The following is a 28000-nucleotide window of genomic DNA, read 5'->3' as shown; positions in this document are numbered from 1 at the left end:
TTTCATCGCGCCGCTCCCAATATTGACACGGCCGCCTGGATCGACTAATATCCAGCGGGAGCTGGGTACCACTCGGAAGGAAGATCGGCCCTCGTATTTCGAGATCAATTCCGGCGCCAAAGATCGATAAATCCGCCCGATCGGGGGTGAAAAAATTGCAAACTCTAATAACGCCAAAATTCAAACGCCCCGCGCATCCCGAAGATCCCACTGTGACTTCCGTGATTGTATTAACTTGGAATCCAGTTTAAGGCACAAACAAAATTAACAGGCTTATTGGAATGTTTCTGTGATGTACACGTTTGTGCCATGTTGAGTTTTGTTTGCGCCATTTTTTTTTTAAACCAGAGCTGTTAATAAAATATATATAAAGAAATTCCGAAAATCACCATTCACCGTTTTTGCGGTTCTGGGAGGCTCTGAATTTTCCTAACTCCGGAGAACCCTTTAGAGTCGAAAAATCCAAATTTACACGATTTGAGAATTTGTCTTTTTTTTTTAACAACTCTAGTTTTTGTAAAAAAAATGCTATAAATAAAATTCAACATGACATAAACGTCTGCATCACGAAAACATTCCAATAAGCCTGTTCATTTTGTTTGTGCCTCAAAATGGATTCCAGTTTCACGCAGCCGACTTCGACTTATGTCAAACCTCCCTAGTTCGCGGCGCGACCGTAGAGGGCAGTAGGTCCGTGGGGTAACCATCGAAGAATGGCAGTGTACACATATTTCATGCAGCCAATGGTATGGAAATGGTCTGTAAATCGATTTTCCTCATCATATGATGATCATGCATTTCTATCCGAGGTGATTCAATTGAGGATTGCTTCGCTTCGAGTGCGGAGAGTTTCCAGAAAGGTTTTCAGGATGTCGGAAGACGCGATCGAGGAGTCGCCCAGAGATTCCATCCTGATTGGTGGCAAGGGTTCGTCTCGTATTCCGCCACCGGGTATTAGAATCCCCGACTGTATGCCAATATCGCGGTAAAACAGAAGTAAATATGTGCTGTGCACACCTCGGCCGTTTTACCGTGCGTGGATACAGAGCGTACGTGGGCACCAAACGGAACACGAGGCGAGAGGGGTTGTGCGGGGCAAACGTACGGGGACGTGTCCATATAGATGGTACCAACCCACGTAACGACCCAACCCCATCGAGAGACGACCACGTCGTCGGGGTTGGCACACACCCCGGTAACAACCGGTACCGACCCTCCCTGGAGATCTGCTCGGTAAATAGCGACCGGTCTCAGACGTCGTTACTCGAAATAGCTAAAGTCCCGTTTAGAGCCGTTTGCGACCCGTTCCAGGCCCCCCGTTCCCGGAACCGTGAATTTTCATTATTTTCCGCGTTAACGGGAACCCCTTTAAGGAGACACCCCCTACGATGCATCCGAACGAGAAGCGCCCTGGAATTAAGCGAGCGCCACAGAATGGTGTGGGTTCGAAACCCGTCAGAACTGAACTTTTTTTGTTGTCCTTTTTTCCCCCAGTTTTAGGTGCTTTTACGTAATCCATTATGTATGGGATATATGAAATGAAACGTGGAATATGGAACGAGGTATGGTAAAACTGTGCCCGCGGTTACCTTGATCCTATAGGTGTTGTAATATTAACAAATTTTAAGGGAAGCGTCGTTAAGCCGCTTCCCGGAGGAGGACATGATGCCCTGGAAGAGTATTACGGGCTTAAGCCACTGCGAGTGTTTTAATATATAAAATGGCCGTGCACCTTCGACGGATAAATAATTTCTTGCGTGTCCCCGGGACATTTGAGGGGGGGATAAAGCCCAGGCTTCCCGCGGGCTCCTCGTGGACAGATCATTATTTTCGGATTAACATTACCCCCGGAGTAATTCGAAAACGTTCGACCCCTAACAAGGCGGATTCAGGCCGCACGATTCGACGGGAACGCCGGTCCGTAATCTTTCGGGAAATTTGTCGGGAAATACTTCCGCGCACAACCTCCCCCGGGATACCGGGAGGAATCCCTTTTCCTAGGGATGCCCGCCACTTTTCGAGAACGCATCCCGAGGAAACGGAGCTCGCTCCTGAGACGTCGTATTCGGCGGATTTTATTATTTCACTGTGCCGAGATTCCAGGGGAATATAAAGGGCAACGGGAAGTAAAACTCATACCTCGCGAGGTACAGAGAGTGCGCGGAATGATTTAGAAACTTACGAGAAAAAAATTATAAAGGGATACAAGAAAAATTGCGAAAAAATTACGACGGCCTGGAATCCACTCGAAAATAAATCCCAGAAGGGAACACTGCAGTTTCTTCGGAGTGGCTTAATTCTCCCCGGCTTTATCCTCCCTCTCTTTTTCGAAGGAAAATCGGGAAAACATCTGAAAGGAAAAGCAACGCGCGATATCCTCGGATGAAGCGTTCGCATGGAAGGAATTGCCGAGCCAGACTTCGAACGCACTTTGAGCTCGAGAGAAGCTCGGGGGTCGAGAGGAGGGAGAGAAGAGGGTGAAACGGAAGTGCAGCTTAAGCCCGGGAAGCAGGGAATCGCGACGGAAAACTCGGGAAATGAAAACCTACAAGGCCGGACTTCGAGTCGATCTTTGCTCGAGTTTACAAAGGCACGGATCGATGGGCGGTACTTCAGCGATACCTTGCAAACGACGAGACCCGTTAAGCTCAAAGCTTTCGGAAAAGCCCGTGCCAAGCCGAGGTGCCCCACTAATTTCGGCCGGAACGATGCAAGAAAGCGCCGCGGCGAATTTTCCGCCGATCTCAAAGCAATTTCTCCGCACCCTACCGAGGCCTCGTTACGTTTTCGCGTTCCACATAAATTACCGCGCGAAGATTTCTCTTATCTTCAAAGGAAATGGGAATAATTAACCGTCCAAGTCGGCAAGGAATTGCAGAAGTAGGTCCGGGAGTCCTGCATCCAAGATGGCGGCCGCGTCGATCGCGCTCGAAGACACGCGATTCACTTAGAAACCAGTGAAAACGATTTCCTTTTTTGAGAGTCGATTGCCTTTATTTTCATATGAAAGATAACAATGCGATTCGGTAACAAAGGACGTTCGGCCTTAAAATTGTGACAGTGTTTTGGTGATTCCCAAAGATTTCCAGGGATTTCAGCCTGGGATTTTCTATCTGATTTCCACATGATTTCCCGAGTGAAGGACTCGTGTCATGATCCCTCTCGCGGAGGATTCGAATCCACGGGACGCGGGGTGTTTTGAGGGGAGGAAAAGAATTTTTTTCGGCTGGTTTTCGGGTTTGTGTCCCTCCTCGTCCTTGCAGGGAAGGTCCGGGCGTAGATTCTCAAAACTTGTGCACTCAAGACCCATCATAGCCTGTATTATGTATATGACACACTCGAGTGTACAAGTTTCGCAAGCCCGAGTCTCCGAGGATTTCCCCGAGCTTTGCGAGCCCACTTCGGGTAGTTTCGCCGGCACCTCGGCAACAACTCGCTACTTGCCAACTACTAACACACCGGCGACTTCCCCCGCGACGAGCTACGAGATACCGAGAGGTGGCAGCTACCGGCGACCAGCAACACCGGCAACACCAGCTATGAGAATCGGAGGGGGGTCGCGACTACGAAGCGGCAATCGGCTTACCCTCGAATCGAACTTCCGAACAAAGAGGGAGCCCCTCTGCCCCCCCTAACCTCTGGATCCGCCGCTTTAATTGTGATTTAATGTTATTTATCGTCTCGGCCCTGTAAACTTTCCCCTCATTAAGCTATTTATCTACCGATCTCGAGAGAGAGTCCCCGCTCGGGAACTTGAAACTTTCCCTCCCTCCTCGTCCCTCCGCGGCCATTTCCCTATCACGGAACTTTCCTCGCGTCGGGCTCGATCGGCTGAAAGAAATTAAAACCGCCCATAAAACCGGGGATCTTCCCCAGGTGGGGAACCTCCCGGGTGCCCTGTCTCTTCCCACCTCACGGATAACGCGATACCGCGACAAGTAGGACACATTTATCCCCTGTGGATGCATTGAAGGGGGGGGAAAAAAAAAGTTGAAAATATGCATTGCTACAACGAAATCCTGCGATCAGATACGCCGAAAGAAATGTCAGGGAGAGTAAAGAAAATTCGATTAAACCAACAATTTAATTTCTCTCCTCCACGGAATAATTGTTTTTTACGATTATATATGATTCAGGTACCGACATACGTGTCAACGATATATGTATATATATTTGTGTCAGTCAAGTAATCTTTCCTCTCGGTGTGTCGATCTACTCGATACGGGAAATGAAAATCGGTTTTTCGATTTTCATCTCCCGTATCGAGTGGACGTAGGTGTTGACCCCACGTCCAGCCAGACTTCTCTTTTGCGCGCCACTTCGACGTATAAAAACAAATTCGGTTTCTTTATCTCGCGAAGTATTTCGGCGGTGGAACGTTGGCCGTAAATTTATTCGCCGAGGACGCGGCCGCCGGTTTATGGCGGGCTTTCGGGGCGGTAGCTGGCATCAAGTCAAACGGCGTTCATAATTTACGTGGTTTCGTCTGTGGCCGGTCCGCGCCCGGTATCACAATAATTCGGCGCTGCCCGCTCGACCCGCCCACCTCATATTGGCCGAAGCGCCGTTCCGATATTATGAATTCAAGCCCCGACGCAGCTCCGTGCCAACGCCGGCCGACGACTGTTCGGAAAACACCGGGATTTATGGCGGCCCGGCCACAAGCGGGCATTTCGTTAATTATTTCCCGGCTCTAGGGACGCGTAGTAGAAGATCCCGGTGCGCGGGGGTTCCGCCACGGTCGAGGGAAAAGTCAAACACGTGGCCGGACGAGAGGGCCGCCCGTGCGCGAAGGAAGTCTAACGAAGACGCGAGCGATTAGGTTTACCTTACCGAAGCCAATCGGAGAAAGGATAATAATCCCGGAATCGTTCGAACTTTGATTGGCCGGCGGAGGCGCGCGGGGAAGTCGGTTTGCCTCGGAAATGAAATTCCGCGAGGTCGTAATTCTCCCCCGCAATTATGCGATCTATTTTCCCAGGGAACTCCGGATTTCGGCCGGGTATACCTTTTAGGGGTAATCGCCCCGCGCGCCCGTTGCCGCGGGCATTGAAATAATCCAATTTAAATTTGAGGAGTGCTTCGCGTGCTCCAAATCGCTCGTCCTCCCACGCCGTGGTAAATCTCTAATTACAACGATATCAATCGTGCTTGGCTCGCGATCCGACGTCTCGGTTACGTCCATTGACCAGGATGCGTTACACGGCCCTCCGCCATTTGTAACCCGACCGTCCCGTCAATTGACGGTCGCATTGATGTAACGACGCGCCTCGTTTCTCCTTGTTTATACGACGGTAAATATCAATCTCGCGATTAGGAAATTCGAAGTGGTTTTAAAAAGGGGTATTCGAAGGGAGATGGCACTGGGGCGATGCCCAGGAATCGGGAAAAATCGAAATATAGGATTTTTCTTTTTAGGGTAGCCCTCGCTGAATAAAAGATGGCTTTTAGGTTAGGAATCTGCAGGTATCGACGGGGCGATTAACCCCGAAGAGGAGGGTCGCTCTTCGCAACCCCCTGGGAGAGCCGGGGTCGAAAACGTCATAACTCAGGGGCTGTCAGCCGCAGACTCGGAGTCCTTTTGACTCGGTCTCTGTGCATAATTCGATCGCGCCGACGACGGCGCCATCTTGAGGCGTCTCTAGGGACCATGACGGAAACGGCGCGCCCGACTAAATTCGCTCGTCCAAAAATCGTAATCCGGGCTTAACTCGGCGGATTCCGGGGGCGGGCTCGGCCCGACCTCCGTCCTGATGTGGCGGAACGGCCGCGTCGCCGCCGAGGGTCAGGGAAGAGGGCGGAAGAAAAGAAAGTAGAAAGACCGAGTTTCCGGACGATCAATCCTACAGGGAACGTACCGTGGCTACGTGCCGAAATAAAACGTGCATCCCCATCCCAGGGACCTTCCGCCTCGTCGAACAAATGGCGGAACGTCCGCAGCTGCACCCTGGAAACCAAGTTCGCCCGGGTCCGGTGTCGGAATTACCGCTTGCCGCCAAGTTAAAACCGAATGGCTTTAACGAAGCCGCCATTGGGCTCGCTTCGTGCTCGCTCGAGGATGGCCCCGACACCTTCCGCCCGTTTTCCCCCGTCCGCTTTTTGCCGGTCGCCTCCCCTCCGTCGGCGGTGGTTCCGCGAGGACGGCGCCACGAGGTGCTCCGGAAGAAAAATAAGACGGAAAGTTTCTTGCGAACGCCAGGTGCACCTGGTTCGGGCGACTCCTGCCAGATTCACCTGCGACTGCAATTTCCCGGAATAAATTGCCACGTGTGGACCCACCCCCCCTGGGCCTCCAAATCGCGTGTTTTTGGGCGCAGTTATCGTTCAATATCTCTATCGTGAATCGTCGAGGGCTCTTAATAATAATTCTATCGAATTTTCGAGATAAATCGCGCGTTTTGTTACGATCAAACTCGACGGCGCCGCGGAGCGGATGACGCCGTGACTTGCGTAGTACTCGCTGGCTTGACTACCGCGGTGGAGAGCGGGGTTCAAAATGGCGGCGCCCAGCAGAGCGGCTGATCCCTCGAAGTTCCTCATTTCTAATTGACGTAAGCGGATTGCGGGTGCACTCGATCGACTCTTTCCGGGGCCGTTGCGTTAAATTACCTAAGCTTGACCGACGCTGATCCGGAAACGTCCAGAAGGCGGACGGATAAGAGGGGGACGAGGAAAGTACGTCTTGCAAGCTTCTCTTTTCCCTTGACTATCTCCACGCCGCCGCGGAGTGCGGTAACGCGACAAGGAACGATTCTCCTCGTATAACCTTATCGTCGCCGCTCGTAAGGATTCTGCAGGGCCGACTAAGTTTTGCATGGCCCTCGCCCCAGCGATTTAAGTTCCCGGCGCAGTTGTAACCGGAATTGCACCCCCGTAAACCTTCCCGGCGTTATATATTCTTTCTCGCCATTTGCCCAGCCCCTGTTATCCTCGGCCGGGTGTTACTGGGAAATTCTCCCGAAAATTCGCAACGCATATGCGAGTCCCTCTCGACCGCGAACACCCCTTCGCGCTTTTTTCCCAATGGCCGCCCCCCCGGGATATAATGCCGGCATATTTCAGACTTATTGCCCTGCCGTGGATTGCCTCCAGTTTCGCCCCTTCTTGCCTCCCTTCTCGCTTCTCCTTTTTATCCCGACATGGTTTAATGGTATTATCGCGGCGTTACACGCGTTTCGATGTTTCCGCCGATTATTGCGCCCGTTCGCGCCGCCCAAGAAATATTTATCCACGCCACGACCCCTGTAATAACGGATCCTCGTATACCGAGAAGAAAAATTCCTTGAACCGAAGTAAGATTTTCTTGATTCAAGGAGTAATTATTCCAATTAAATAAACTCGAATGTATATATGTTCCCCTTTCTGAAGAAAAGTTGCGTTCCAATTCATTCGTGTTTACCCGAGTCGAACGATCTCTTCGGATTAACAAAATATTTCTTTGGTTCAATTAATTCTTTTCCCTCAGTGTATATAATCGTGAAATGATTATCGAAGGATTTCAAATTATTCTTCCCATAATTTTTCGTATTTCATCCGTTTGTTTATTTACGGAATGGCAGATTTGCAAGCAACCGAGGTATTACCCTGAACCGAGGCAGAGAATAGAGGAGGAGGCGGCAAGCATCCCTGCGGGGGGTCCGGGGATAAAACGCGGGGTTTATCTCGGCCGCGGTGAGCGAGTACGCGGAATCGTCGCGAAGTTAATGTCGGGGCCGTAATAAGAGTAAGACGAGCACTTGCTCGTATCGGGGTGGAGGGAAGGGGCCAGAGATGTGCGCGAGGCAGGAATCGCTGCCGAGACGACGACGTCGACGTCGCTCCTCGAGGGGTAACGTTAAGACGGGGAACGTAAACGCAAAGGCACCCCCGACGTCGGCGCTCCACTTTCTCGTACGTAATGCCCGTGAAATTGTGTCCTTAACATGGCGGATTTCATGCATCTGAAATCCACGTGTACACGTATACTTGCACTCGCTCGGCGCATACATCAAACGGGGTTGCGCACCCCCCACAGGGAAGTACCTGGTATCCTGACTGAACTCGTAGGAGGGGTTGAAGGAGACGCAGGGTGAAATTAGTAACTTTTACACGTCTTCGCGTAATACCGTTTAACTGCCCCTCCCCTCTCCCCAACTTTACCCTAGGTCGAGGACGGACTCTTTGGGCGATAAACTTCGGGATAGGGAAACACCGGTCCGCCCCTGCCCCCATTTAAAGTTGCACATTATGCAGCGAAATAAACGCAAATGGCCGTCACGGGTGCAAACACACCCCCAGCCATGTATTATTTCCCGGTCAGCATTGCCGGGGCATAAAATTTTCATCGAGCTATTATGAGGGGCTGTATCAATTCCGAATGAAGCTCGCGCAATCATTCCCGTCGTTTGTTTCGACCGAACCACATTGCGGATTTACTCGACGGTGTACGCGCACATCGGTGCACTCGTCCAAGTAATTCCTACCGGGAAGTATCGCATTTTCGGCCGTGGCACGAGTTAACGATCGGCTGGGACCTCTTTCTTTCATTTTTTTCTTTTTCGCGGATTTCTTATTCCGAGAGATCTTGGATAAATAATTCATGACGTATCGAGGATCCGGAAAATGTGTCGCGTATCAGTCAGGTGCGCAAGGGGACGGGGTATTGGCTCGATGGGGCGACATAAATGTGATGCATGAATTCCCAAATGGGAGCCCATGTGTCCTTGCAAACTCCCCAAGCACTGCGATTTCTCAGAAGGAACTCGCAGAACGGAGGAGACGGATCTCGGAGAGATGGGAACGCCAAAGAGCGCCGTCGATCGGTCGTCGTCGTTTCGTCAAATCCTCCGGGATTTTTCGACCTCGTCGCAGTTTACCTTGTTTTTCGTCGGATTACTCGAATTTTCCAAATTTTTACTCTGCCCCGCTCTCTCGGCGGTATTATTGAAAGGAGTTCGCAATCGCGGTTACGTTTGCAGAAGATAAATAAACGCGGCCGGGCAAACGGGGATATTTTTTCACATTTTTCTTTTTTTTCTCTTCGTTCCGGTTTTGACTGCGCCCCACTTCACGGTATCCATGAAATAGCCATATCGGATCGCAATACTGGCAAATGTTTGTTTAACCCGGGGCACGGAGTAACGAGGATCGCCTCGCGTTGTAACGGCGAGCGATCCGGGATTCGAGCCCGATCCCGTAATTCCAGAATTCCTGGAAATTTAAATACCGCGATTTAAGGGCGGAAATCCGATTCGAGGAGCGTCCCGAAATTCGCAAGCTTCCCGGCCGCGCATTATGCATCGCCGGGGCGGAGCTATCCGTAAAAACCGGGGGGTGGAACCGCGAAATCGGGTTAGTCGGGAATAAATCGCGCCTAATCGGCTGAGCCGCGGACGCTTCGAAGTAGCGAGAATTAATTGCGATCCGAAAAATACGGGGGATGATCCCCATTATAATAAATCCGGGCGCAGAGGGTGGGCCGGGGGAATGTATGCATCGCGCGCGAGCTAATTATTTATCGCCGAGTGGAATTCCGCGACTCGCCCCTGAAATCCGAGGAAATGATGAAAATCACGTAACGTAAGAGAGAGAGAGAGAGAGAAAGAGAGAAAGAGAGAGAGCACCGTGCCGAAAGTTCTCACGGTCGTCCGTGACAATCGTTCCGGTCGCATCTAAGAGGAGAGGGCAATAATCGTGGATTTGAATGGGCGTAGTTGAAAGATTTAGGGAGATCGCAAGTCTCCGGATCTTGGACGTCGGGGCACCTTCCTGGTCCCCGGTTCCGGGTCGAGATGGGACGCTTCGTCGGGCGAGGTTCCGGTCAAGTGAAAGGTACATCCATTGAGATTTACCTGTGCCAGCCGCCCCTAACCTCAGGACCGCGTCGCCTTGGAGGGAAATGGAGAGGGTGGCGGTGTCCTCGAGGCGAGCGAGCACCTCCTCGGGAATGTCCTCGGGTTCGCGGAGGCGGAGGGTCACCTCGCCTCCGCCGCCTCCACCGCCTCCGCCGCCTCCGCCACCAGGACTCGTCGAGGCGGAGTACATGAACACGGATCCGTATCCATGCAGCGACTGCAACGGCAGCCGGACGCCGCCCACCTCCCCGACCGGACCCTGCAAAACCAAAGGATCACGTAGGGGGTTAAACTTCGGCCAGGCACTCCGACCGGGTCGAGTCCCGCGCCAAGAACGCGATAAACCGCCGCGGTCCCTTTCCGCGCGTCACCCACCTCGCCGACTCCTCGGATCTCGGTGATCGGTTTCCTATTGAGTTCAAACAAGAATTACATGGCGACATTCACTCCGGAGTATAGGATTCTTTCCCGGGTTCACGATGAGCATTACCTCGGTTTCGAGGATTCTCGAAGCGCCTGAAAAAACGGGCTTTTCTCCCCCGGTGAGTCCCTTAAATCCTCTAACTTCGCCACTGACTAAAGCTGAGGGATCGCTTTTGGAACGTCGGGATATATATCGGAAGTCCGCGGAATATGGGCTTTTGCTTTTTTGCGGAATCCCCGATGTCAAAAAGTTCCGCCTCCCCCTCCCTCCCTTCCCTAGGGAGGGGATAAATGTACCCGGAGCGTGACTCGATTCCGTCGCCTCCCGGAATTTTCCGAAAGCTTGCAGAAATGTGCAGATATAAGGGACGGATATATATATATTCGGGATTACGGGCCGGAGGGAAGATGCAAAGCCAAAGTGTTCCTCCGGATCTGGGAAACGTCGAGATGGAGCTTCGCTCGAAATTCAATGCTGGGGAGCGGCCTGATCGATAGGGCTATTTAAGGCTGGATAAAAAATGCCTGACTGGGAGGATATGATATTCCGTGCACAACCCCTATTCGCGCTTAAGGAAAGAAATCCGAAAGATATGGCGCCTCCTTTCCTCCCCCATTCTGCAAAGTCGGCGCGAAAGAGTCTTCGGCGCGCAGCTGCAAGGGCGGAATCGGAAGCTGCACGGACGGGGCCCCGTTATTTACGGGAATTGATACGTACGTCGGAGTATTTCCGCGTCACGTAGGGTAGTATCGGGAGCGGTCCAGCCGGCGCCGATGAGAGTAATTTATTTTAATGGTCATTTTCGTAATGGCCTCCCGAGCGTGGCGCATGACCCGTCCCTGAATAGGCGCGCGTCCCTGCCTCACCCAGGACCAGGGCCCGAGTGCATTTATAGAAAAGTGCACGCCGATAGAGAGCCGGCTGTAAAAGGCACCTGCCCTCGCTGCTTTACCGACCGGGACCCGCCGCGAATCGACACGTGGGATTATCGATGCTGCTTTCGCCGCGTTGAATCGCCGGGGGAGGGAGACAGAGAGGGAGCGAGACTATATCGCCTAGTTCATGAAAACTGCTTTTACACATTTCTTTCTTTTCTTTTTCTTTTTTTTTTTCCTTTTTGCGAAGCGACAAGTAGTAATCGAAAGCCGCCGGACGCGTTTCCGGGCGGAGTCGCGTCGGGAAACCGCAGTCGGCGATACCGCAGGTCGGCGAATCGCCCCTCGACGTGTTAAACGGAATTTTCCGAAGTTCAGGGAGGAGGGCAGCGATCTTTCGCGCCGATAGAGAGCTAGGTACGTTCGGCTCGATGTTCGTTAGCGGCAGGAAATGGTCACTAGCAAGCGCGATAGTATCGTAAAGCACCGGGTCGTCCCTCACTCCCGCCTCCCTGTAAATTACAGGGACCGGGAGGAAGAGAAAGAGAGAGAGAGAGCGCAATGAAAGCCGGCCTGAACTGTGTAATCCCGTTTACAGGGCCGGCAGCCGTTCCGTCCGATGGCGTAATTCTAACTGCGACGACTTAACGATCGGCCAATGATAATAATCTTTGCTGGAGGGCCCTGGGTTACGGTCTTTTCGAGATGTCCGCGATGACATCTTGGATGGACTCCTTCGACGGAAGCTGGCGGAGATGTGTACGTGAATGTCGCCGATGAGCCCCGAGGATGGAAAATGACCATTCTCGACGAAAGGCTGCTCTAAAGTGAAGGAAGCGCGGAGATAGTTGCTTCTCGCATCGAGCTTTCCCCCACCACCACCCGCGGACGGCGCGGAGTGGGGGAAGCGTAGAGGACGATCAACGGGTGCTTCTCCCGGATTTCGGGAGTTTTAACGCAAAAAATCCGCGAAAATTGGACGTATTTTTGAGCGAGGTTTAAAGCGGCAGAAAAGGGTCGATTTCGTCAAGCCTACCCATCGCGAGTCTCATTATGCCCGGTATAATTCGAGCTCTTTTTTTTTTCGAGTCCCCCTGCCGAGAGCAGTTGCGAACTTCGAGCGAATTGTCCGCGGCAGCTGTCCCGGCGTTGTTTTTCTTTTTATTTTACGATGAACTCCGCCTGAGAATCCCGACGCGAACGAGAGGCGAATGCATTAGGAAGTCGAGTTCCTCCGAGTCGGGGGATTATTTTTTACGCCTCTCGTCGAGGACGTGCGTCCCGGCCAGTGACGTTCTTTATCATTTACCTAAAATCCCCGGGACGTGGAACTTTTTAATCCGGTAGAACTCGTTTTCTGACTGCAGCTAAATCGAGGCATAAACCCCCCGGACTGTGACATCCATTTGCAGCCCAGTTTACACGGGACGGTAAAGCGGATTTGTTTAAGGTCGGACTCGTCGTCGGTGAAGATCTCAAAAGCTGGGCGAGCGGGAGGGAAATTGAGGGAGGGGCAAGTAATATGCAATATTAAATTCGTAGGATCGGGTTTGCCCGTCCGAGTCGGTTTTCAAGGGAACTTCGTTAAAACCGGCGAAATCGCGCGCTTTCGTCTCGGCTCGCAAACTTGCCTGTGTACACGGCTTTACGAGGGGCATCCCCGATGCGCCCCTGAATTTCCAGGGCAAACCACCCCGTGTAAACGCGGCTTTTCGCCATTTATTTACGCGTTCCTGGAATTAGTAATAACTTTTTCCTAGCCGCTGCCGGGCGGGATTTAGCGTCCCTTCTCGGGACACTTCTTTTTTCCTCCCAGTATTTTGCAGGACCCTCCCCCTCGCCCCGGCACCTCACGGTGTCGTTTCCACCGCCGTTCGATTTTATGCCGGGTGGTTGAAAAAGATACGCCCCTGGTAAACAAAATCCGAAAAGACGCGCGACTCCTCGGAAGGGGTTACTTCGTGCTCGCGACTTTCGACCTCGCGAAGATCCAAAAAATTGGGAAAGAATTTCGTTTCTCGTAAAAATTCTCGAAAACACTTTCCAGGTTCACCGGTGTCCACGGACTTCGTTAAGAGTGTCGGAAGATAGCCCAAAAAAGGGGATCCTCGGGAGCGGCAAAATGGAAATATAAATTTCGAAAATACTCCCTACCGGTGTTACGAAGTGGGGTGTTGTCGGCGGTAAAAGAGTCTTCTGGAGGAGGGAAAGTATCCTAGAGGGAGGATGGAGCAATCCTGAAATGCGGAGACGCTCCGGCGGATATATTAGCGATGTTTGTGCAGCAAGAAGAAAATGCGGTAGAGGGCTCCGAAGCTGCATCATAAGGCGCACGTGCATTACCATAACGCGCTTTTATGCAACCCCCATAGAAACGTCATGAAGAACCGATTTCGAGTTCGGAAGGGAGCCGACAGGGAAATAAACGCCGACGGGAGATATCCTCCTCCGCGACGATTTTCTATATTTTACTTCGTTTCTCGTCCAGATATACTTTCGAAAAAGATCCCGCGACGTTATTTAATATATTTCGAGAGGAGCGGAAGAGGGAGAGGCGGGCGCAGTCGTATCGGGTAAAAGGGGCCGATATTTTCGCCCCTCCCCTCGCTTTCCATCCCCGTAATTACGTGAGAAATGAAAGAACAGCCCTCGGGGCGAGAGCTCTCTCGATAAAGGCGCCTCTCTTTGCACGAGAGTCGACCAATGGCCGCTCGCGGACACCTCCTAATTTCCCCGGAAAAAGAGGCGCCTCTCCGAGCCGCTTTTCCGTTGTCTCTTACGACCATTGACGACAATCGGCGATCGATGGGTGCAAAGAAAAAAAACGGCTCGTCGCGTCGCCCTTCAATTTTCCCTCTTCTCGCGGGAATTCGGACCCGCGGGCAAACAAAAAAAATCCGAAGCTCAAAGGACGAGTCGATCGCGATCGTTTCGAGCGCCCCTAATGGCTGCTCCGCTAACGAAGGCGTCTCCGAAAGGATTAAACGCCGTTTCTTTTTTTAGTTTCATTCGTCGGTTTTCGACCGGCCGGTCGAAACTTGACTCCGTTGCGTCGCAACGGCGATTCCAGGGGTAACGACGACAATAATGGCCAGTCGTTGACCGTTATTGGGCTTATTACAGGAGGGCCGAGGCAATGCGGCGTTATTTATATATCGGGAAAACAAAATGGCTCGTCGGATCGTAATCCCGCAGTAAAGCCGGTGACTCGGCGCGGCTCGGGGAATCATTTTACGGTCCCAGCGACGTATACGGACGCCGTAAAAGGTAGCGGACTTTCCTCCTGAATCAGATTTTACGTCATCGCGCTCGTTCGAACGTAATGGACCCAATTCATTAAAGTACGGGACTCTTTCCCGCGGAATCCTTCCATCGGCCTCGGGTGCACGCATCGCGCCCCTCTTCCATAAGCAGGATCGACCTGCGCAAAGTACAGCCTCTCTCGGAAATGTCGGGTCCTTTGTGCGTTCGAAAAAAATTAAATACGAGAGTGGAAACATTCGAGGTAAGCTCCACGAGATGTTTAACGGTGAAGCAGGACGTATTCAATGAAGATAAAAAAAATTGTGACTTGGAATACGAGAGATTTTTGATGAGATCTATATTTTTTATTTTTCTTCCTCCAGAACGAGTAAGCAATAGAAGAGGTGTTTTAATTCCCACGCTTAGGATGGAGGATTTTTGGGTCATCCGGTAATGTTTTGTTTTCTTCTCCTTTTTAGTTAAAATTTGCATATCAGTTAAAAAATCCGGGGGGACAAACTCATCGATGACAAAGCGGAAGAGCGGAGGGACGCTAATTGAAAATGGTCGGCGGTACCCGAGGCGGCGCTCCAAAAATAATAAACATTGATTTGCATATTTACGTTCGGACGAGCGATCGATCGATTAATTGTCAAAGCTAATAAAACCGGACGGTAATGACGAAACTGGCTTACCGAGTCGAGGGAGGGAATGGCGGTCGCGTAATTGCGCGACCCCGCGGTTGTGATCCCAGAAATGCCGGATTTCCGAAATCTCCCGAAAGCCCGACGATGCGAAAAAGGGGACTCGAGAGAACCGGAAGAAGCGTCGTGACGTATTAAAATCCGTCGAAATAAATGGTCTCGCGAAACGTGGGGGTGAAAGAAAAAAATAGAAAAATCTCGCGGCGCGTCTCGAATCGCGAATTTCGGCGACAAAGGAAATTCCGAAACCGGACGGATCGCCGAGCCGGAAAGTCCGAGCGGACGACAAATCGTTTAGCGGAAACGCTCTCCGGGCGGGCGGAAAAAAACCGGGGGAGGGGCGGAAAACAAAAAGGCGGCCGCGACCGACATACAAAGTCGGAGGGGCTGCATCCCTCGGACAATGAATTCGGCAGGACTCGAAACGGCCGACGGGGAGATTCGCTGTTTTGCAACAATAATTCATCGGAGCGTTCCCCCGTTTCCTCCCCCCACGCGAATTCGGTACCGCCCCCTGCCTCCCCCGTATTTTGCGCCGTTTGAAAAATGCTTTATTGCTCGGGCCCGATTGCATCGAAGCCGAGTCTCGTCACTCGGGCCGAGCTTTCGGCTCTCCTCATGTTTTGCCCGCCCTTTTTCGGCTTCTCTGACGCTGCGAGAGCGCTTTTTCGAAAGCGACGCTCCAAAAAGTGTCCAACAGCTCTCTCGAATCGCCATTACCAATCCTTTCCCCTTTCCGGTGATTCACGGCTCCTGTAAACAATCTTGTTTACCAATGGGTCCTTTCTCTCGAATTTCCAAAAATGGGAGAAAATCCCGGAGGAGACGGGAAAATTGATCCTGCTCCTAGAAACTTGGAATCTGCAGCTCGGCGCCTCTTGGAAATTGTATGGAAGGGTTTTTTCAATTTTGAGGACGGCCCCGTTAAGAGGGTTTATTTGACCTCCCTGAAAAATCTGAGAGTAATGGAATCTCGAAATTTGCCGGTTTTCGGGGGGAGTTCGAAGAGGAGGTTTTTCATTTCTTTTTTTTCTTCCCTTGAAGAAAGCTCACACGTGCGCTGCACTCGCGCGAGGGAATAAGGGCACGCGATAGGGCGACACCCTTTCCTGGTGGGTGCGTGTCGGGGATAAAAAGGAATTGCAGCCCCAAGAAGCGATCCATCACATTCTCGCGCCCCGCGGGAAGAGGGTTGAGGCCAGAGAGGGGCTAAGCCTTGAAAAATTGAATTATCGCGCGTCTTCCCGCGAGCACCCTCACTTTTTAATCCCCCGGCCGTGCCGGTCTCCGTGTGGGTGTGCTTTCCAAAGTTTATGAATTATTAACGAGCACTCGTTATGCATCCGAGACGAGAGGAACTTAATTGAGACGTCCCCGGCCAAAAACAAGCCCGGCCGACAGTATTTTAAAAACCCGCCGGGCCACCCTCTCAATTTGCATACCGGGTGCAAAATTCTACGCTTTCCCGGAATGCCTTCGACGACCTGGGCCGCTTCCTTCCCCCGTAGCGGAAATTTTTCTCGGGTTTATTCCCGAGAACGAAACGCTCCGACGGTGCGGCGTTTCCGAGGAATTTATTTCCACGGTGGTGACCCATCGACATTTTTAACGTTTTTAATCATTTAATATTCTTCTTATAATTATATTGTTTATAATAAGAGATGGCGTGGTAGTATACAATTGTCCGAACATCCTGGCGGGGACTTCGATGCTTTCTCGTTCAAGATTTCCGGAAACGAATTTATTCTTCTTTTAGGGGGGAGGAAAGGAGAAAGGTTTCCCTGGAGTCGATATCGATCGGGAGCCGATCGTCGTCAGGGATGAGAGGATTGCAGGACGCACCGTTCCCGCCCGTTAGGACGAAGTTCTAAGCTAACGAACATTGTTGAACGGCGTCGGGGCGCGCTAAGTGGAACGTGGCCAGGATGCCGGACATCGACCGCGAAAAGTTACTGGCCGACGAGAGGTGTGGTCGGTTTGAACTTGCCGCCACGAAAGCCTGGCCGAGTCCGGAATTAATTCCACCTCCGTGGACGGGGTCGCGGGATTGGCCGGCGTCGTTTCCCCTGGACTCGCGTCCGACTCGTTGCGAGGCGGCCCAACGGAAAACGAGATCGATCCTGGCTTAACCGACCATCTTAGCGAAAGACGAAACTTCTAAAAAATCGAAAAATTCTCAGATCCCCAATTTCTCGTCTACCTTCTTTTCTATATATACATTGGAACGGCCCCCCTGCATTATCGATAGCTTCGACGCGGAACTCGCCATCCCATAGGAATGCCAAACTTTCAAAAAATCGAAAGATTCTCAAATCCCCAATTTCTCGACTACCTCTTTTTTCCAGAAATACGTTGAAAAGGGCCACTCTGCATTTCGACGCGGAACCGACGCGGAATCGGCGCGGAACTCGCCATTTTATAGGAAAGCCAAACTTTCAAAAAATCGAAAGATTCTCAAATCCCCAATTTCTCGACTACCTCTTTTGCCAGAAATACGTTGAAAAGGGCCACTCTACATTTCGACGCGGAACCGACGCGGAACTCGCCATCTTATAGGAAAGCCAAACTTTCAAAAAATCGAAAGATTCTCAAATCCCCAATTTCTCGACTACCCCTCTTTCCAGATATACTTTGGAAAGACCCTCCTGAATTTTCGATAGCTTCGACGCAGAACCGGGGCGGAATCGGCGCGGAACCGGGCCTTCCGGCAGTCGGACACGACACTATCGGACCCGGGTTATCGAGGCGGCAGAGTGCCGCTCTATCCGCCAGATGAATTCGCGGATACAAACAACTCTGTTCGATTGAATATCGGCGGAGTATTATCGCGGTCGGTCGCTCTCGCGGAACACTCATAGGAATCGGCGTTGGTCGCACAAAAGGGGGAAAGGGTTGAGTTCGGGCGGTGTTAAGGGGGTTGGGACGGGAAGGGAAGAAGACCCCATTGCGAGGGCGCGGAGGGCGGGAAAGCAAAAAAGGGTTCCGCGTACCTAATCACTTTGAAAGCCCCGGAAAAGTAGCACGAGCTTAAACCTCCTCCGCAAAGTTCGCTCCTCCGCCCTCTTTCCCCGGAGATATAAAGCTCTCACAATTAGATAATGGCGAGTAACTCGCGTCTTCCGGGGACGCCGATCGAGGGGAGCTTTTTTGGGCCCCGCAAGCCGGATAATCGCGGGCTGCTCTAGGCCGCGTGGCGAACTTTCCACGGTCCTCGTCGAGATTTCCCGAGAAAGCTCCGGGATAAGGATTACTCCTCGGAAAGCCCGTCGTGCTTTTCCTCGACCTCTTCCTTTTCTCCCGCTTCTTTTTTTTTTTTTCGTTCCCAACGGCTCTCCGCACGTTTTTCGAGAGCTTCTTCGGATTTGGGACCGCGGTCTAGGAAATGACGCGGCGATGACGGAGGATGAACCGAGCTTCGAGCTTCGAGGGAGGATCGAAGCTTTCGAGAGCTCTCGACGTCGATCCCCGGATTGATGGGACGGCGTCGCCCTGGGAAAGCGACTCGGAAAAGTTTTTCCGAAATTTCCATTTACGGCATCCCCTGAGTAAGCTCGGGCAGCCACCTACGGCGCGACTCCAACTTTCTCGGGGGAAAAGTTAGAAAAAGGATGAAGTTATCGGTCCCTTTGGAAATTCACGAAATTTCCGAATCTCCTCCCAGGAAACGGTTCCTTCGCCTTCCCGAATCATGCGTCCGCGGAAATCACCCTAATTTCGTAAAACTAGTTCCCCACCCCCGTTTCACTCTCGCGCTTAACTTCCGGGTAGTCGTTAAACTTCTCCCCCTAGAAATCCTTGAAATTCCCCCGACGGTTCCACTCATCCGTGCTCGGAAATCGGATCGTCGTCAAACTTCGCATCTTCGGGCGCTTTCAGAAATTTTCGATATCCCCGCGAGATGCCGGCCGTTAAACGGGGAACTTTCCTCGCGTCTGCGAACGCGTATTCAGCGAATTCAGTAATGGCGGATTAACGATAAACAGGTCGAGTTGCATTTCGAGGACGAGATCGTCTCGCGATTTGTTAAATTCCCGGAAATTCTGAAATTCTAAAATCCTGGAGAGTTTGTAAAATTCCCTGCGGTCGGGGCCAAAAAGCCGAGGCGTCGTCGCTTCTTCGGGGGCGGTTCTCGAAAACGGGCGCAAACAACCCCACCCCGGTGCATCCGTTAAACGGCAAAGTTTCCGCAGGAAGGGGCGACGTTGTCGCGCGCATAAAGCGCGCCAACTGCGAAACGGCGTGCTCGCTAATAACGGCTTAACGGTAAACAGGTCATATTATATTACCGTCATAAATTACCGTACGCCGCGCCATACTTAATTTGCGCTCGAGCGCTTTACCACCCCCACCGCTTCCCAGGAGCCCCCGAGACTTTACCAGTTAGTAGTTACCAATAATTATCCAGTTGCGTTCTCGTTTGCCGAGGGGCCAAACTATCGGGGAACTTGGGACCGGGGAAAACTCCCTGATAGCGCCCTCCGCCAATTTTCGGCTCCCTTCCCTCGGCCGGATCTTGACGGGGCTAGAAAAGCGAAAACTGGCGCGAGAGGACTTATCACGGAGATTGCGTCAATTATTCCACTTTCCGGGACGACTTCCCCGGATTTCCGGTTTCCCGGCGGAGACTTTTCAGCAGCTTCGTCGCCCTAACGAGGCTCTTCTTCGGGAAGATGGCGGACTCGTTTCCGCGGAGGGCTCTCGCGCCGGATAGCCGGCGAGGTGACACCCGGCAAGAATTCGTTCGTCCACCTGACATAAAACGCCCGTTACAAAGCTCGACGAGGGCCGAAGAACGTTTTAACGACGAGCACCGGCCATCGCCGGGCCCGACGTCGTCGTAACGGCCGACGGGGACGCGACGGCGAATGGGAATTTGAGATTTCGAGAGGGCGGAATGTCGCAGCAAACGTTCGGCCCTGGATCGGTGGGTGGTGGGTGGCGGTCGTCATCGTCAACGTTATCGGCTTATGACGAAACGTCAGGCGATGCAAAAAGCCTCGCCCGCCGACAGACAAAAGGGTTCTCCTTTTCATTTCGTTACGGGATATCGGTAACGACGAGGACTTAGGCTCCGTTGCGCGGAGTTAAAGAGAAATGGCGGCCTAGAGAGATGCAGAGAGAGTTGGGGGGAGATAGAAAGGGAGAAGAGCGTCACTCTCATGGAATAATGGCGCCCGTGAATCTCTCCCGTCTTTTCCCTCTTCGGGATTCTTCCGTTCCTCTATTTCCCTATTTCTTTACTTCCCCCGTCCCTTTCCCTCGGTCGGGTTTGGTTTAACTTTCCAGCGATAAGTAACCGCGAGGATCGCGCGGTTAAGAGAAAGATGCCATTACCTCGGACAGAAACGTCGGGCGAAACAACGAGGATTATGCTTTTCATTTAGTTAGGGGCCAGCGGCATTAACGACGGTTTAAGCTCCGTTGGACGGAGGCAAAGAAAAATGGCGGCCGGCAGAGACGCACCGAGAAAGAGAGAAAGCCCGCGTCACGCTCGAGGAATAATGGCCACCGTGAATCTCTTTCATTCTCTCCCTTGCGTCTCTCTTTCTCCCCGGTTTTTATTCCGCCGTTTTCTCCCTTTCATCCTTCTGTTTCGAGCACACCCCCTCTCCTTTCTTCTCGCGTTCCTTTTCCTCGCCTCTCGCGGCCCTCCCGGGAGAAATTTCGCCAACGGGTTCGCTCCACGGGGGAGTTTCCCCGATAGGTCGAACGAGTTGGCGCGGGTTATCGGAACTTCCCTAGACGGTGGATAGCCAACTCTAGGAGTTCCACTTTCGCCCGGTAGCGGTGAGTTCCACTTTCCCGGAAGCGCCAGAATATCAGCTCGACTCGGCAAGAAACAGAAAATCGTGCCCCCTGATAAACGCTCTTTGGGGGGGCCCCCCCGTATGCTCGGGAAATTCTTCCGGCGTTTCCGTCGGCTCGTAAACGCCGAACGCCGGGGATTTACTGCGGGGCCGTCGCGGTTAAAGCAGACGCCGCGCCCGGGAGGAATTTCAGAACTTTCGAGAAATTATTAACGAGCCCCGCCCGCTGAGGAGACACCTCGTTAAATATGCAACGAATATCAGGAAGCGTCTCCTTTGTGACGCGCCGCGCGGAGACCCTGCGGCGCGTCGCGCGCCAAGTGCAAGTGGAAAACAGATTGAAGTCAAAAAAATCGAGAGTAAACGAAATTCTAAACAGACGTTACTCTCTCTTTTTTGAGGTTATGGGGCTGTTCAGGGTTTCACCCCCGCGGCCTCTTCGCCGCAGACAGTCGTCCCCACGGAGCGGAATTAATTCGGTGTCCCAGGGCGTAATACGAAATGCAAAACACCGGCATATCATTTTCTCGGGGTCATGAAAACATGTTAAATTCATCGGACTCGTCGAACGGGAGCTAGGGGGGGGGGGGGGGGGGTATTGATCGATCGCGAATTGCGACCCCTCGCGCAGTTTCATCCATTTCCGCGGACCATCCCCCGAATCCGGCGAATTCGCCTATGCGGAGCCGAGCCGAGCCGAGCCGAGCGGGTTTCGCGCCCCTACGAAACGAGGAAAAAGTGTCGCCCTGCGATAAGATCCATCAACTCGTTCCAGTATGCACGGCCCGGAGTAATGGCCATTGATCGATGAGAGCGCGCGTTAACGGCCCGAAAGTCGCGCCCCCGGAATTCAGAGGAAAAATGTGCAAATTCCGGGGAATTCGAGAAAAATCGAAAACCATCGATTTATCCTCCCGAGGGAGCGTGGCACGCGTTGTCGGGTCAAGGTGTCATGAAAGTGTCACACATATGAAACTCGCTAAATATCGTTTACCGAGAAAAAAAGAAAAAGAAAAAAAAAGAATATGTTTATCCGTGATAAGAACGAGAAAAAGTAATTTTCTCCAAGAAATGAAATTTCGTGAGTTTGGAGACCTTTTTTGGGACCTTCACAATCACGTGTTAAAGTTTCAATTGATTCCGTGCACCCAGTTTGGAGAAATGATTTATAAATATATTTACGTTTCGATATATATATAGTTATTTATTTATATTAATATTTAACGAAACTTCTATCTGTATAATATAATATTATATATACCCTTTCGTATCACCTTAAAGATAGAAGTTTCGTTAAATATTAATGAAACTGCGATGTGTCGAGGAGGTCCGAGGGGGGAAATTGCGGGTCGCCATCGGCCGAGCACTCGGGGATGTAATGCCGCGGTAATTGTGGGGCATACTTCGGTTATAGCCGGCATCCCGATGTGTATGCCCCAGTAATTGTGGCATATTCAATGAGACGAGGGAAACGAGGTCGGGGGCGGCATCGCGCTTCCCGAGGAGAGCACCGGCCCCTTAAAAACCTTAAATCCTCCTCCCCCGGCGTCGGCGAGGGAGGTTCCGTCGTTCCGGCATCACGACTAATTAATTCAGTTTTGCAATTTCCTCGGCGAAGAAACAACCGCGTCGTTTCGCGATCCGCGTCCCGACGCCCCCGCGATTTATACGGCTCGCCTCCGCCGGGGTTGTTCCTCGCGGCCAACAAGGGGAGGCATTAATGCCCGCGACTTTCCCCCGAAGCTTCTGGATCTTTCCCGCCATCTTGGAACGGCTTACGCCATTCGGCGTCTTATAGCATGGAGAGGTAATAACGGCGATCTAAATATCGCGTTATAGCAGAAATTCGACCGTGAGTGTCGGCAGAAGGGGTGGTTCCGCGATGTGGAGTGGCGGAACGATCGCGCGGTAAACATTACCACGAGAATCGGCGTTTCGCGAATCGGCGGAAGGGTACGCTGTTAAAAGAAATTCATAAAATTCATACGCTTTTAGTACATAAGCTTGTAATACAATTATTAATTTGACGCCTTAAAAGTGAATTAGTATACATTTTGTTGCAAACTTCTAAATAAATTTACAATCCTATAACATTATGTTACGATTTTCTGAGATGAGTTTTCAATTGTACGGTACTATTTTATAATTTTGTAAATGTGTCCTCTAAAATTATTATAAAGCAATTACTTTTCTTTATAATTCTATTGCATACGTGTGTACTAAATTTATAACACATGTTGTACATATTCTTTGAAACTATGTAATAAAATTAGTATGCAATGTCGGAATAAAACTTCCATCAGAAATGTTATAAAATTCGCACAATTTTTTTAACCGTGTAGAAGACGAGAAGAATCGGGGGTGGCGGGCATCTCCACCTCAAAAGCTGCTTATACCCTCGGCCCGCCGCATCCCCTTCGCCGGCACTCGAGACCGTGATCCTTCGCCCTTCCGCCCTCGGCTTCCGCTGGCTGCCCCGTTTGCGGCAGTTTCCCCGAATTTCTCAAAATTCGTGGCGCAAGGGTTGAGAATCCCGAAATTCCGCAGCGTCGCGAAAAATCAGAGGGGGGGGGGGAACTCGCGGCGATGACCGCGGTCGCCTTAACGACTCCTAATTAATTAGGGAAAGCCGCGCCGCGGGGTGAAAAGTGCGGACAAGCCGCAGCGTTTCCGGTGGGCGCGCGATTCCGCGCCATCTCGGCTCGCCGACGATTTCCCAGGAACGAAAGTTCGCCGCTGCGGTTAACGTCCATTAGGGCCGCGATGGTTTGCGCTTAACCGGCGAAAAGCCCGGTGAAACTCCTGCGGATAACTCTCCGCCCCCAGCCCCCGCTCCCGGTGGCGGGCTAGCGGGTAATCCGCGCTTTCCGTTCCGACCGGACCGCTCTCGACCCGAGACCCTCGTTTACCTCGGCCATTTTTCCGACCAACCGGGGTCCGACCGCCGCACGCGCCGCGCAAGGAAATTCGGGTCAACTAATTCGCCGGATTTATGCGCGGGTTGGGGGTAGGGGGTGGGAAATACCCCCGAAAGAGGAAAGGGGCAACGAGGAGTGCCGGGTCTCCCGACATTTCCACGCTGTCGCCGTGGAGAGTCGCGGAAGCGGTGGCGTCGCAAAATGCGACCGCGCGTCTGCGGTACCAAGATGGCCGCCGGCCGCCATCTTGGAAAGTCTGCACGGACGAGGGTCGACGTGGGTTTTGCGCGACCAGGTCGAGAGAGCCGAAGCATTTTGCGATCGTCAATTCGGTTCGTTCGGGGAAGATAACGTGTATAGGAGAAGTTTTCTAGGATTCTAGCGATCGACAGGGGTTCAAAGATGGCGGCGGGCCGACAAAGCTGGCAACTCTCAGCCGGCGCGTATATTTCATCGCGACGCTGGCAACCCTCGTCCCGGAAGCCACCCCATCCGTTCGCCACGCTCCCCGTGTTTTTCTCCCAAGTGCTCCGGTCGAAGGAATGGAAATGGCGAAAATACAGCGGTCCACGCCACCGAGTGGCGTAAACAAGGCGGCGCGACGACGGAGGAGCGTCGGGGCGTCGAAAAGTCCCGCCCGAAACTGAAATACGAGTCCAACTTTCGCCTCCGGAGCCCGCTTTTCTTTGCCCGGCGTTATTTTTCCGCCCGGGACTTTCCCCGCCCCTTCAGGACCGCTTGGCTCTCGCCGCGTCCTTTTCCGCAGCCCGATACCCCCCATTGATCTGAATTTCCCGCCACCCCTGGAGACATCTCTGTAATCCAATAAATTGACATCAAACCAGAAAAGGGAAGACGATTTTAAATCCCTCGGGAAAATTTTACGGGCTGTTATTTCCTTCCCGGAGATGGACGGGAAGGAATCCACGAGACGCCACCGTCGAACCGTGCCCCCCCTGAAGACGTCCGACCGGCGTCCCGACGCCTAGCCCTTTTCCCTCGAACCCAGCGAACGGTCACGTAGTTCTCGTGCGGAAAATCTTGTACATGGGACCCTCGAATAAACGCGGCAGTCGCGGGTATAAAAGAGAACTAAGTGCGCAGGCGACCTGGAGGAAGGACGGGATGGCATCCGGGGGTGAGTTTTTGCGCGAGCAGACTAGGACGGAGCGGAGGTGTGGCGAGAAAACTGGAGCGAGAGAGGGAGAGAGAGAGAGAGGTCCGACGTGGGCTCTTCTCCCGGCGGTATAAACGATGAGAAATATCTCCAAGCCCAGCGTGGCGTCGTTGGAAACAAAAGCTGTCGCGATAAGGCACGCGTATATATTTTTCCAACTCAATTACCCCCCTCCCCTCTGCCGGCAGGGTTAGACCAATCAGGAAGCGACCTCGATGGAGATTTAAAAAACGCGCGCCATTTAAACGCGTTCCATCCCCCGAGGAAACAATTTCTTTGAACTAATGAAATATTTCTTTAAATAGTACCGAGAAGGGAATGTTTCGCTAATTCAGAGAATAATTGGACTCTAATGAAATCGAAATAAATTGGATGCAACATTTCTTCGGAATTATGGCGCTATATTTGAGTTTATTCCAGTAAAATGATTATTCTTCGAATAAAGCAAATATATATTTCGTATTCTTCAAGGAAGTACTCCCTTGGTTCAATGTACATATTTCTTTTTTATTTTCTCAGGGTAAGATACAAATATATATACTCCGAACTCTTGGGGATAGATCGTGAAAAATAACGAATTCTCCAAGAATTCTTCAACCCTACTTTTAGAACCTGCATTGAAATTCCACGGAGTACTTCTCTCTCTCCCTCTCTATCTCTCTCTCTCTCTCTCTCTCTCTCTCTCCGTCAATAAGTATTCCATTTAATGGGCGGATTAATTGAATAAATTCCGTCCTTAGGGGTTTGTCATCCCCTTTCGGCGGTCCTTATTCCGCGTTAAGGAAGCGGAGAAGAGGTGCCGGGGGAGCGACCTCGAGGGACGAATGCGAGGGTGGTTTTGTTCCAGGACGAGAAGGACCGCGCCGGCTGTTTGTCTTTCCGAACCTAATGCACTTTCGGCTTACGCGCGTTGCGTCTCGGCCGGAATAGTTCGGGAACGTTTTCCACTTGGCCTGGTCCTCTCGCCCCCGCCCCCGCCCCCCGCGGCGGGTCGGGAATATGGCCGGTCCTCCTCTGGACTTTGTCGCGACGGCCGGGGGCGCGCCCCAGAGGCTTCGTCCGGATCCTCGTCCCGAAAAGGGCTCATGCAAATGAGACCTGTCTGCGCGGCCCGTCACTTGCCCTGGACACTTTTGGTTAATTGCAAGTGCCTTTTCATTTGCGCCCGGCCTTGAACGCCTCCTCAAATAATTGCGCGCCCGCCGGCGACAATGTCTCGATTATAAAACGCGTTTCCTTCGCGGCGAGACGGAAATCCGGGGAAACGGGAAAAGGAAGGAGGGAGATTTCGGGGGGACCGTCACGGGCCGCAGCGATTTCCGCGCGGAAATGGAGGCCCGCGACCACCTCTCGTGCGGCGATCCTTCATATTTAACCGATCGGTTGATGGATCGCGCAGCGCGCGAGGCCGCTGTAAGGGTTGCTGCTGCGGGGGGTCGAAGCAGCGGGCTAGGCCCCTGGGAGGGTGCATTAGTCACTTTCGCGCATCCGTTACCCCTGACGTCGCCTCGCGGGAATATTTAACCCGCGCGGTCGAATTACCGGGGCGGGGCCGCCATCTTGCCGAAGACGCGAAGAGGTTCCGGAGGGTGGGCGATGGGAGTTTTCCTCCACGTCCCCTAAAATTCTATCGAACCATGATCCATATTCCTCAAGGACGATCCGACGCGAGGATCGCTTCCTCGGTACCCAGAGTACAAATAACCGCTCAAAGAGGCCGCGCGTCCGACCCGGCGCAGTCGTTCGATTTCGTCGCCGCGTCCGTTAACGCTTCCCCCGATATTTTTCGCGTTTTACGATCCACGTAAACCCGAGCAGATTTTCCCCGGGCCGCGTCCGGCTGCAGGCGGAATTCATTCCGGGAAAAAGCATTTCAGGGCGTCCCGAAGTAAACCGGCGCCGGGCAGTCAAACGTCCGGACGGCCGCGCGGAGACGTCGACGTAGCAGAAACTAACAATAAAAGGGGTTTCGGTATTTTTATGAGCGCCCACTGCGGCGATCGTGTCCGAAGGAGCTAGAGGGGGTTAAAGTCGAAGAAAGCCAGATGAAGGGGTGCTCGCATCGAGCGTCCTCCAGCCCCGAAATCTCGAATTTACCGTCTAGGTACCGGCGCCCTGCGTCCATCCAATCGATATTGCCGTCACGATCCTTAACATCCATAACGCAAACAATTGTTTCCCTCCGACATCAAGAAAAATGCCGATCAACCCGTCGAAAGAGTTAACTCCGAAAATAATTTTTCCCGGTGATCGGTTACGGTCTCGAAAATCCTCGAGGAAGGCCTCGGAAAATTCCGTCCTGACCCAATTTCCGCGGTTCTTTCCGCGCAGCATCCGGCGGCGCGTCTCGGAGGAACAGGTGGAGCCGATCGGCCGTTGTGGAGCCGCCTTAAGGAAAAAGCAAATGGAACGAATAAACTCTGGCCCTGGGCCAAAGTCTTGGTCGGCGCTGGCACTAAAAGTTAATTTGCGTAATGGCGTGCTCGACATCCGTCGTCGCGGATCCCTCCTGGCGAGGGGCGAACGGGGAGGGGGGTGGTGGTGAATCACGCGCCCCCTCTCCCGCCATCTGATTTTTCCGAAATTAAGGCCGCGAAAGGGGGCATTTCTGCCCTGGAAGGAAACGGGAGGGAAGAGTCGAGAATTTGGAAGGGAGTCAAGAGGGGATGGCGGCGTCGCGCCATTTTGGGGGAGGGGGAGAGGGGTGAAATCGCGTCGCCACGGTGGCTGGATGCGCAAGATGCATCGGGCGGTTCGAGAGTCCGCGGGGGGTCGGCCAGGCGGACGACAAAGGCCATAAATCAGGGTCCACGTAGAAAGTAGACACGTAGGTGATCCTACAAGGGGGTGGATGTGTGTCGGGGTGGCCCGAGAGATGGGAGGTGGTTCAGGAATCACTATAAATGGTAATGGAGAGCGGTCTCTCCTCGGCTCTTTCGCGGCAGCGCCGCGACGCCCCCGGCGGCGCCCTCCCCCCTCCCTCCCCCACCCGGCGGTGGGTGGTGGGCGGAAGAAAAAG

The 28000-nt window shown here is 52.5% G+C and overlaps 1 protein-coding gene across 7 annotated transcripts in view; it reads right to left on the bottom strand.

Moving 5' to 3' along the window:
• LOC105697253 (transcriptional-regulating factor 1) overlaps window positions 1–28000 on the bottom strand; it is a 263174-nt gene that overhangs the window by 92829 nt on the left and 142345 nt on the right. For all 7 annotated transcript variants that reach the window (XM_012420399.1, XM_012420401.1, XM_012420405.1 and 4 more), the window contains one exon: window positions 9831–10092. In XM_012420399.1, the coding sequence (XP_012275822.1) occupies window positions 9831–10092 (262 nt within the window). The remainder of the gene's footprint in view (window positions 1–9830; window positions 10093–28000) is intronic.

The sequence above is a fragment of the Orussus abietinus genome, unplaced genomic scaffold (assembly GCF_000612105.2).
Source record: "Orussus abietinus isolate OABI.00-Male unplaced genomic scaffold, Oabi_2.0 scaffold42, whole genome shotgun sequence".
NCBI classification, from domain to species: Eukaryota; Metazoa; Arthropoda; class Insecta; order Hymenoptera; family Orussidae; genus Orussus; species Orussus abietinus.
This window is presented reverse-complemented; position numbering and strand designations above follow the sequence as displayed.